This window comes from Oncorhynchus clarkii, unplaced genomic scaffold (genome assembly GCF_045791955.1).
Source record: "Oncorhynchus clarkii lewisi isolate Uvic-CL-2024 unplaced genomic scaffold, UVic_Ocla_1.0 unplaced_contig_8855_pilon_pilon, whole genome shotgun sequence".
Classification (NCBI taxonomy): domain Eukaryota; kingdom Metazoa; phylum Chordata; class Actinopteri; order Salmoniformes; family Salmonidae; genus Oncorhynchus; species Oncorhynchus clarkii.
In genome coordinates, this window is record NW_027259877.1 from 10,122 (window position 1) to 21,534 (window position 11,413).

At 46.8% G+C, this 11,413-nt stretch overlaps 1 protein-coding gene across 1 annotated transcript; it reads left to right on the forward strand.

Annotated features, from left to right (window-relative positions):
• Positions 1-1,363: 1,363 nt before the first annotated feature.
• LOC139400972 (STE20-related kinase adapter protein beta-like) lies at positions 1,364-10,903 on the forward strand. The gene is made up of 10 exons (XM_071145494.1): positions 1,364-1,410; positions 2,772-2,851; positions 3,013-3,093; positions 3,675-3,755; positions 7,955-8,060; positions 8,472-8,593; positions 9,034-9,142; positions 9,377-9,500; positions 10,056-10,332; positions 10,489-10,903. The coding sequence occupies exons 3-10, from the start codon at positions 3,040-3,042 to the stop codon at positions 10,738-10,740; spliced, it is 1,125 nt and encodes a 374-aa protein (XP_071001595.1). The 5' UTR covers positions 1,364-1,410; positions 2,772-2,851; positions 3,013-3,039; the 3' UTR covers positions 10,741-10,903.
• The last annotated feature ends 510 nt before the right edge of the window (positions 10,904-11,413 follow it).

Below are 11,413 nucleotides of genomic sequence, written 5' to 3' on the forward strand. Positions count from 1 at the left end.
AACACCAGGCACACATAACGGCTTTGGGATGGTCTGCTGAGTAGTTAGTGGAACAACTGTCCATAACCACACTCATCCTGAGGAGAAATGTCTCATTTACTTGAAACTGTACTCTTATTTTTACTTGGAAAATCAAAAAAAAAAAAGTTAGAAAGATTCACATCTAGGAGGGAAGAAAGAATTAGCTAATCGTCATTCGGTCTAGAATTTGTGCATTAACATGTTCATAAATCAAATTTAACCAATGATTGGTAGAAATATAATCTACTTGATTCCAACAAGTACAAGATTGGATGTGAAGTTTAGATATTAGCTAAAATGTTTAATTCCCAAGTCATTACACTTAAATGATCCTAAACGGGGAATTGGAATATAGTCTTCTGGACTTTGGGATCTGCAACAGTCAGCATGGGGCAATGTCAAACATTGATAGCTACATTGTTACTTTATCAACAGTAAGAATACTATTATGTGTTCGCGGGATACAGTGTAACCACCGTGGAGTGTTCGTCACAAACAACAACAAAACATCTCGCTGATTGTGGGTAATAATAAAAACAACGGCGTAGTATATGGATTTAAATATAAACTGCGATGAGCAGAAGTGACAAGTGCAAAAATAATCCTTGATCTCGCTACCAATGGAACAATTCGACAAGAGGACAGTGCAAGTACTTGTTTCATAATAATAAACCAAACCGACAATCACAAAAAGTATGTTTTCGCCCGTTAAAATTATAATCTCACGATGTCGTTCTGAGAAGAGTGAGATTTGTTTTTGGGGGGGGATAGTGATGATGAATAGTATGATGAACATTGCAGAGCTAGGTAGTTCTGTGGCACATCCGTGATTTCCATCCGGCCTTTGGCAAGGATTTCATGATCCGGATTTTCATGTAATATAAATTAACATCAACCTACCTTTCGATGTATTTTAAACACCTTAGACAAATCCCAGAGCACATGTGGTCCCATCAATCCTAAATCTCAAACAATGGCAACAGTAGATATTAGGGAGAAAATTAGCAGGCAGACTGTTGGTGTTGATAGTTTCATCACGTCATGAAATAGCGCGCGGATGAAATGAGTGACGTGTAAATTACGCGACAATATTTATTGAGTGGTGTTTCTAAATAAAAGTCCTACACTAAATACATTGAGATTTGTTATTTGTTATCTATTTTGTTAATTCATATTTAAAATCAATTTAAGATACATGGAATTAAAACTAAAATGTACTACGAATTATGGAAAAAAAAATACCAAAAAAGTACTGGTATAAATCAGTGCTGTTCACATATGAAAATTAAATGTATAACAATAATAACCAACTTTTATCAGGTTCTCGCAAGTTTAGTGTCTACGTCATTACGTCAAATCATCTGAGAGGAGAGCAACAACATAGGTGAAGTATGTTGTTGCCATTAACTCTAAGTTTCAAACTTCGTACTCTCAACAATATACATTTGTTTTAACAGTGTGTATAACGCATCGCAATTTGTTTCTATTTCATTCCATTACATCTTGAAAATATTTTATTATCTTCAGTCAAAACAGTGTCTGTACGCACAACTTGTACATTACGTCATATTTTGCGTTGTCATAAACCTTAATTTTGCCAAGTTATAAATGTTTAAGTTTCGAGTTGTAAGCTTCCTCATGTCATGCTTGGTTTGTTCAAGTTTGTTTCGCATTCAGAGCAAGAGTAAGTTGGTTAAAAAACCCAGCCTGATTTTGTTATGATTGGGCATTAAGATTTCATAAACTGATTTTCAGTGTGAGTAAACTCATCCACAAATTATGTGATTATGTTAATTATGGGATTCTTTTTTTTACGTGGTTATATGAAAACATGTACTAAACATGTGTAGGTCCCGTTCCACTGGACACAGACATCAGTTCAACGTCGTTTTGATTTACATTTTGTTGAGTTGTCAACTAACGTGAAATCAACGGGAAATCAACAACAATGTCACCACATCATCTGATTTAAAAAATACGAAATTGCCTTATGTTGATGACTTTTGGCACATCCAATCATTTCCCCACGCTGATTCAACGCCATTACATATTATTATTTTATGACGTGGAAACAACGTTGATTCAACCATTTAACCCCCCCTAGTAGGGTGTCTGTCAGTAGATTATAATAAAATAGCTAGAATAGAACAGAATAGACTGGAATACAATACAATAGAATATCGGTTAAAAGCTAAATAATTCCCTAAAAACAACAGGCAAGAACTGTCACTATGTAGGGTTGTTAAAGACTTACCGCTTTCACAACGGTGAGTAGATGACAGCGACGACCTATAAAGAACAATAACGGTCAGGGACCAAGGACTCATCATTAGTTCGCGCGCTCATAGAATGGGACACGACGACGCACTGTCCTCAAAGTCCCCTTCCTATTCATGCTGTGGCAGGAGAGACGGGGAGAAAATATCCATCGAGGCACTTAGCTACAGCCAAAGCGATGGACCACATGCATTTCAGATGCTTACATTCAGATGTGGCTACAATGATTCTGTATCACGAAAATGTAAAGAATACAGATGTGAATCGGGCTATTGCGCACCAAACAGTCACGTAATGCGTGTTTTAATCTCAGCATTTTGTGGTCACCGACTGGCATAGTTATTTTTGTCGAGACATTTTGATACCTCCGTGAAAATGTATTTTTTTACAACAACATGCGTTCAGCACAAAATCCCTGCTGGGGCTATTATTGCTTATTTAATCATCAATCATTTTGTTTGATGTTTTTCAAGAACGTGGAGCAGTGTTTTGCATGAAGTGATGAAGCCAGATGCCAACGCAGTGGAATCTGAACCCGGCAGAGTACAGCCAGGTAAACTGTATGGACATACAGACACCCCATGGGGGAGGCTGTCTCTCAGGTTGAATCCTAACTAAGTCTCCCATGTTACCATGTATTTCTCCTCTTGCTCATTCTCTCTCTCCCTCTCCCTCCCTCCCTCTCTCTCTCTCTCCATCGCTCTCATTGTACAGCGCGTGCTGTGGTCGTGGAGCGGATAAATGCCATCGCGTGAAGCGCTACACCCCCACGAAGAGAAATCCATGTCTTTCTTGGTAAGGGATATTTATTCTAATCAGCATGGCTTTGATGTTTAGCCGATCATGACACTGATTTATCTAAAGAGGTTGTTGATGATGATGATGATGATGATGATGATCTAATGAGCCAGCGTCTCCTCCAGGTGTGCAGTGTTTCTCTCTCATAGCGCATTGATCTGGCCATGCTCCAATCCTAGAACTCATGCTTTCTTTATCAGGGTTCATTCATAAGACCCATCTCATTATCCATGCATATTGCCATGACCTTTCCCTGTAGGTTATATCATGGGTACCAATCTGCTGCTAACCCTGTCACCAACTGTCTCTTTCTAAAGTAGCAGTCACTTCATGGACATGCACTGCATGTCTTCCTCCACAAACACGGTTGTTTTCCACATTGGCTCCAACCTTGATGCTCCAAAAGTATCTCTTCAGTGTTGTCCTCCTAAGTCCCGCCTTATCTCCTTATAAGGGCATGACGGCATGCCTGTCCTCTCCTCCCTCCTTCCCTATTGGACCGTCTCACTCCTCTCCTCTATTCTCCTCTCCTCCGGGAGCATGTCTCACCCCCTCCTCCCTCCTCCCCTCTTCCCCAGGACTGCTCCTGCATCTCCCCCACTCAGGTCCAGCCAATCAGCATTGAGGACCAGTATGAGGACGTCAGCCACCAATACCTGGTCAGTACAGTGCTGTGTCCACTCTGTTAGCATCCAATCGGAGCACTGAAGCCCACCCGGCCTTGTCTTTATGGTGTGGTCAGCAGGTCTATCAGGTCACAGGTCAAAAAGGACCACTAGGACAACTTAGGACAGTTCCGGGTCCTGTCTATGTGATGGTAGAGCTGCATGTAACCTACCACATAATAGGGCTGCCAGCCACTGACCAGATCGCTAGAACATTACATAGCCTATAAGTGAAAAAAAGCTATTCATGCTGTATCGCACAGCAGCAAGCCTTTTTCATAGCTGCTGTGTCAGCTCACCCTGGAGCTAACTGCCACAGCATCCCGCCCAGGCACGTGCACAGATGGGAGTCAACCTGTGCCCAGCACTTTGCCCTCCCACTCGCCAAGTGCCCTTTTGTGTTTTGGTGTATATATACATTTTTTTTGTAAAAGTTTTGGTCATTGTTGTTCTGAACCGATTTCCCACAAGTCGTCGTGATGTCGTCTGTTGGTTGCTCCTCTTGATCAGACCTGTTGGTTGCTCCTGTTGGTTGCTCCTGTTGGTCAGCCCTGTTAGTCAGCTCTGTTGGTCAGCCCTGTTGGTCAGCCCTGTTGGGCAGCCCTGTTGGTCAGCCCTGTTGGTTAGCCCTGTTGGTTAGCCCTGTTGGTTAGCTCTGTTGGTCAGCCCTGTTGGATAGCCCTGTTGGTCAGCTCTGTTGGTCAGCCCTGTTGGTCAGCCCTGTTGGTCAGCCCTGTTGGTCAGCCCTGTTGGTTGCTCCTGTTGGTCAGCCCTGTTGGTTGCTCCTGTTGGTCAGCCCTGTTGGTCAGCCCTGTTGGTTAGCCCTGTTGGTCAGCCCTGTTGGTTAGCCCTGTTGGTCAGCTCTCTTGGTCAGCCCTGTTGGTCAGCCCTGTTGGTTGCTCCTGTTGGCCAGCCCTGTTGGTCAGCCCTGTTGGTCAGCCCTGTTGGTCAGCCCTGTTGGATAGCCCTGTTGGTCAGCTCTGTTGGTCAGCCCTGTTGGATAGCCCTGTTGGTCAGCCCTGTTGGTCAGCTCTGTTGGTCAGCCCTGTTGGTCAGCCCTGTTGGTTGCTCCTGTTGGTTGCTCCTGTTGGTTGCTCCTGTTGGTCAGCCCTGTTGGTTGCTCCTGTTGGTTGCTCCTGTTGGTCAGCCCTGTTGGTTGCTCCTGTTGGTTGCTCCTGTTGGTCAGCCCTGTTGGTTGCTCCTGTTGGTCAGCCCTGTTGGTCAGCCCTGTTGGTTGCTCCTGTTGGTTGCTCCTGTTGGTTGCTCCTGTTGGCCCTGTTGGTCAGCCCTGTTGGTCAGCCCTGTTGGTTAGCCCTGTTGGTCAGCCCTGTTGGTTAGCCCTGTTGGTCAGCTCTCTTGGTCAGCCCTGTTGGTCAGCCCTGTTGGTTGCTCCTGTTGGCCAGCCCTGTTGGTCAGCCCTCTGTTGGTCAGCCCTGTTGGATAGCCCTGTTGGTCAGCTCTGTTGGTCAGCCCTGTTGGATAGCCCTGTTGGTGGCCCTGTTGGTCAGCTCTGTTGGTCAGCCCTGTTGGTCAGCCCTGTTGGTTGCTCCTGTTGGTTGCTCCTGTTGGTTGCTCCTGTTGGTTGCTCCTGTTGGTCAGCCCTGTTGGTTGCTCCTGTTGGTTGCTCCTGTTGGTCAGCCCTGTTGGTTGCTCCTGTTGGTCAGCCCTGTTGGTTGCTCCTGTTGGTCAGCCCTGTTGGTCAGCCCTGTTGGTTGCTCCTGTTGGTTGCTCCTGTTGGTTGCTCCTGTTGGTTGCTCCTGTTGGTCAGCCCTGTTGGTCAGCCCTGTTGGTTGCTCCTGTTGGTTGCTCCTGTTGGTTGCTCCTGTTGGTCAGCCCTGTTGGTTGCTCCTGTTGGTCAGCCCTGTTGGTCAGCCCTGTTGGTTGCTCCTGTTGGTCAGCCCTGTTGGTTGCCCCTGTTGGTTGCCCCTGTTGGTTGCTCCTGTTGGTTGCTCCTGTTGGTTGCTCCTGTTGGTCAGCCCTGTTGGTCAGCCCTGTTGGTTGCTCCTGTTGGTTGCTCCTGTTGGTTGCTCCTGTTGGTTGCTCCTGTTGGTCAGCCCTGTTGGTCAGCCCTGTTGGTTGCTCCTGTTGGTTGCTCCTGTTGCTTGCTCCTGTTGGTTGCTCCTGTTGGTTGCTCCTGTTGGTCAGCCCTGTTGGTTGCTCCTGTTGGTTGCTCCTGTTGGTCAGCCCTGTTGGTTGCTCCTGTTGGTCAGCCCTGTTGGTTGCTCCTGTTGGTCAGCCCTGTACAGATCTTGCGCTTGCCCAGTTGCGCCTTTTTCCCCAGTCTGCCATGTACTGAGATTGCACATGCCCGGTATCCAAACATGCATGAGATGCGGCCACCAGTCTAGTGTGTGTAGCTAGCTACCTAGTTTATAATTTCAACAGTGTTGCCACAGCAGTATAACATTTGATTAACCCTTGAGTTACATCATCATCAATATTCAGTCTAGTTGGTGTAACCGGTGTGAAATGGCTAGCTAGTTAGCGGGGTGCGCGCTAATAGCGCTTCAATCGGTGACATCACTCGCTCTGAGACCTTGAAGTAATTGTTTCCCTTGCAAGGGCCGCGGCTTTTGTGGAGCGATGGGTAACGGTGCTTTGAGGGTGACTGTTGTCGATTGGTGCAGAGGGTCCCTGGTTCGAGGCCAGGTAGGGGCGAGGAGAGGGACGGAAGGAACACTGTTACCCCTGGTTCGAGGCCAGGTAGGGGCGAGGAGAGGGACGGAAGGAACACTGTTACATTGGCTGATACACAGAGCACAGAGAGAGGAGCGGCTGCATCAACGACCCTCCCCCCGACCCGACTCCATCCCTTCCTCAGTTGGTAGCAGCGTCACAGGTAGTCTAGACTCGCAACAAGATCTCACAATCTCACTGCAGAATCAGATGTTTATTTACATTTATCTAAACGTCACATTTCGAAGTTGCTCCAAACGTCACATTTCAAAGTGCTTTTTACACTCTGGGTTGACTCCTCATGCTAGGTATCGTTCTATTTCTCCAAACATCACATTTCGAAATTGCTCCAAACATCAAATTTAGAAGATTAAGGGTTAAGGTTTTGGATAGGGTTAAAACATTGTTTAGGCACACATTCTGAATGGTTAAGCTAAGGGTTAAGGTTAGACACTCATTCTGAATGGTTAAGCTAAGGGTTAAGGTTTTGGATAGGGTTAAAACATTGTTTAGGCACACATTCTGAATGGTTAAGTTAAGGTTAGACACTCATTCTGAATGGTTAAGCTAAGGGTTAAGGTTTAGATAGGGTTAAAATAAAACACGAGTGTCCTCCTCACAACCTTCTGATCCAGAGTCATGAGATTAAGACTCTAGTTAACCACCAGGTGATACTAAAATATCCACACAAGCCAATAGCCAGCCAACCACATCTCTTGAGTTAGAGGATGATGAGGTTCATATCATGAAGTTAATATTTAAGAGCGTTTAAGATAAATCACAATCAATAAAAACAAATCTTGCTAACTAACTAGCAGATTTACATCAATCATCAACATGAATGATCAGCTGATAGCCCTCCTTTCCCCACGAAAAATGAGGCACTGTAACTAACTAGCTTTCATTTTGTGATGATTGAGTGTGTTGTTGCAGAAATAAATAGGTCTATGCTAAAACAAATAAAACGGTGGTATGTTCTGAATTTCGAGATATGAATTCGTTTAAGCATCGTGAAAGGTCTGTGCTCGGCCCTGACCCCTTAACACAAAGTACTTTACAGCCTCTCCCTCCCCCCAACACCGGCCCCAGTGAAACTACCCCCACCCCAGCATTACCCTGTGTAGCTTAACACCACAGGGCCCCCCTGTGGCAGCCACTGGTTGGTCATCACCACAACACCATAGTACTTTGACCTCTTCAGGCTCAAAGGCAACACTCACTCACCCTCATTCTGCTTCCTCTTCTCTGCTAAATGGGCCCATTTCATGTTAGTTAAACATACCATGCTATACTAAAGTACTTGTAGACTGTATTTGTAGATTGCCTTCAGGGTAAGAAAAACAGTTCCTTTGGGTGAACTATCCCTCATCAGGTAAAGAAGGTTATTATTGTGACCAGCTACAACATGTTTCCATACTATTGCCATGTTGTCACTACATGATCTGTGATTTAATGAAATATGCTGCTGATACATTTCAGGGTTGTGTGTGAGTACGTGTGTGTTTGATTCTTCACAGAGCTCTGACGTCTCAGAATGCACTTTCGCCTGGGGTGGTGCAGGCAGCGATGACATCACAGCGCTCTCTGCTAACTCCGCCCACTACCAGCTGCTGTCAGAGCTGGGTGAGCATACCATTGGTCACAAATCAACTCATCACTACAACCCAGAAAGACAAGTCCTTTCACTACATAGTTGTTGCCTGCAGAGTAATATCTCCTCTGACAAATACAAAGCATACTTCCTTTTAGCATGTTACTGTTGAATAGAATAGCGAATCCAAAAGCATTGTTTACAATTTCACTGACCAAGTCCCATACTACACATAGTTTGTATTGTGGACATTTTATGTGACACATAGTCTATTACCTTTTGGCACAGCTGTTGAATAAACTGGCCAATTCAAAATATTAGTTCACAAATCTCCCTGGATTATTGAAGACCATACTAACCACACAGTACCTGAGAATGAAGCATTTTCAGAGTTGAACGTGTTTCAACATGTCTTAATATTTATTACCAAACCGTGTTCACAGGGAAAGGCTTCAACAACCTGAGCCAGGTGCGCATGGCGCGCCACACCCCCTCCCGCCAGCTGGTGGCAGTCAAGAACACCAACCTGGATGAGTGTACTGAGGATGAGCTGCTACAGTTGATGGTGCGGTACTGTTTTTAAGGTCCTACAGATACCTTGTCTTTTCATTGAAGTTCATGTCATAAGATACATATTTTGTTCCAGCCACAACTGATTCAAAACACCTGATTCAACTAATCAATTTCTTAGTTAGTTGAGTCGGACGATTACTTGAATAAGATGAGTTAGTATTGGGCTGGAACAAAAACCTGCGCTCTTGCTCTCTAGATCCAGGGTCAGGGACCATTTAGGTCATTGTTCATAATAACATTGTTGGCACTTGGCAGTGGTACAAGCCACCTGGTTGACTGTGTGACCCCAGTGTTTCCTGTCTGTGTAACCCAAGTGTTTCCTGTCTGTGTGACCCAAGTGTTTCCTGGCTGTGTGACCCCAATGTTTCCTGGCTGTGTGACCCCAGTGTTTCCTGGCTGTGTGACCCCAGTGTTTCCTGGCTGTGTCCCCAGAACGAGGTTCTTCTTTCCAGGCTTTTCCGCCACCCCAACCTGCTGACCTCTCGCCTGGTCTTCAGCTCCTGCTGCCAGCTCTGGGTCCTCACACCACTCATGGGCTACGGTCAGTCTACTGCATGCATCTTCTAACACTCGTTTCCTCTCACCATCCCTCTCCCACACTTACTCCCCCCATCTCTCTTCATCCATGCTCCTCTCAGCGTTAAGTTGGTTGAACTTGATTTTTTATGGTACAGAAATGACATGGTAAAAAATGCCTATGTTTGTAAGAAACATTACGAACCGTTTGGAACCATGGTTACCAACTTCTCTCTCTCTCTCTCTCTCTCTGTCCCAGGTTCGGCAGATAGCCTGCTGAGGACGTTCTTCCCTGACGGGATGAGTGAGTCCCTGATCGCTTACCTCCTCCACGGAGTCCTGAAGGCTCTGCAATACCTGCACCTCATGGGCTACGTGCACAGGTGAGGGAGGAAAGACACCATGGGGACAAGGGAGAGATATGGACCGTTTTAAGGCTTCTACGTGTAGCCGATGTGAAATGGCTAGCTAGTTAGCGGTGCGCTAGTTAGCGGTCAAGCGAGAGGTAACGATGCTTCATGGGTGGCAGTTGCTGATGTGTTCAGAGGGTCCCTGGTTGGAGCCCAGGTTGGGGCGAGGAGAGGGGCGGAAGCACCACCGATACACTTCTGTCCAACTACAGCCAATCCAACTGTTAGATGGTACCGGTACTCCTTGTTTACAGCCTCGCTATTGTGTTTCCTATTTAGCAAATGCTTCTAGGGCCCGTGAGTAAGCACTTCACGGCAAAGTCTACACCTGTTGTATTCGGCGCTTGTGACCAATAACATTTCATTTGATTTGTTGAAAGAATCAGCCTAGGTTGCTGTCTCAGTTGGACATAGTTGCTCGGAGTTGCTCTCAACATGTAGAATGTGCCAGGGATAGTTAGTTGACTGTAGTTGTGTAGAAGCCTGAAGATTTGGCGAGAGTGAACGCTCTTCTCCTCTTCCTCTCAGGGGAGTGAAGGCCAGTCACATCCTGCTGTCTGGGGAGGGCCGTGTCTACCTCTCGGGGCTTCACAGTGTTTACAGTATGATGCGGGATGGGAAGAAGGTGAGGACCGTGTACGACATGCCTCACCACAGCCCCGCCCTGCTACCCTGGCTCAGCCCAGAGCTGCTACGACAGGACCTGCATGGCTATGGGGTGAAGTCAGACATCTACAGTCTGGGGATAGTAGTCTGTGAGCTGGTCAGTGGCAGGGTGCCTTTCCAGGACATGCCCCCTACACAGGTACTAGGGGCCTTGCACTGATACAGCAGCAATGCCATACGCTAGGGCTGTTCTCATACATTACAAAACATAGTTGAGTCTATGAGAGTCTCGTTTTTTCTTCCACCTCTCTCCCTCTGTGTGACTGTGTCCATATGTCTGTGTCTCTCCCTCCAGATGCTGCTCCAGAAGCTGCGTGGATCCCACTGCTGCCTGCTGGACGTGGCCCCCTCCCCCCTAGGGGAGCTGAGGGGGCTGAAGGTGTCCCGCTCCGGGGTGGACTCTGGCATCGGGGAGAGTGTTGCCACGGGCAGCCTGACCCGCACCGCCACCGCCGAGAGACCTCAGAGCCCCGCCCCCAAGAACCACTCGGTCACCTTGCACAACCTGGTCCAGCTGTGTCTGCAACAGCAGCCCGACTGCAGGTGAGACATACACGTGTGCACACACACCGAACGCAACGCAACGCACACACACAACAACACACACACCGAACGCAACACACACACCGAACGCAACGCAACGCACACACACAACAACACACACACCGAATGCAGGTGAGACACACACACACAGGGGCAGCAGACGTTATACACAGGGGCAGCAGACGTTATACACAGGAGCAGCAGACGTTATACACAGGGGCAGCAGACGTAATACACAGGAGCAGCAGACGTTATACACAGGAGCAGCAGACGTTATAAACAGGGGCAGCAGACATTATACACAGGGGCAGCAGACGTTATACACAGGAGCAGCAGACGTTATACACAGGAGCAGCAGACGTTATACACAGGAGCAGCAGACGTTATACACAGGAGCAGCAGACGTTATACACAGGAGACAGCAGACGTTATACACAGGAGCAGAAGACGTTATACACAGGAGCAGCAGACGTTATACACAGGAGCAGCAGACGTTATACACAGGGGCAGCAGACGTTATACACAGGGGCTCTGGTACCTCACGTTTGCCAAGTCGGTTCTTTCATTCAAGGAACAATTTTAAATGTTCTTGTGTTCTGTCTGAATTTCTGTCATTTTTGAAAGGTGTGTAATATGTGAGATTCCCAGTGCTGCTAGATATGACAGTGTTGTGGGAC

Excerpts from the sequence above, each read along its gene's own strand:
- LOC139400972 (XM_071145494.1), top strand. The coding sequence starts at position 3,040 with ATGCCATCGCGTGAAGCGCTACACCCCCACGAAGAGAAATCCATGTCT. Across the intron at positions 3,756-7,954 it reads ACGTCAGCCACCAATACCTG|AGCTCTGACGTCTCAGAATG; the intron begins GTCAGTACAGTG and ends GATTCTTCACAG. Across the intron at positions 9,501-10,055 it reads CTCATGGGCTACGTGCACAG|GGGAGTGAAGGCCAGTCACA; the intron begins GTGAGGGAGGAA and ends TCTTCCTCTCAG.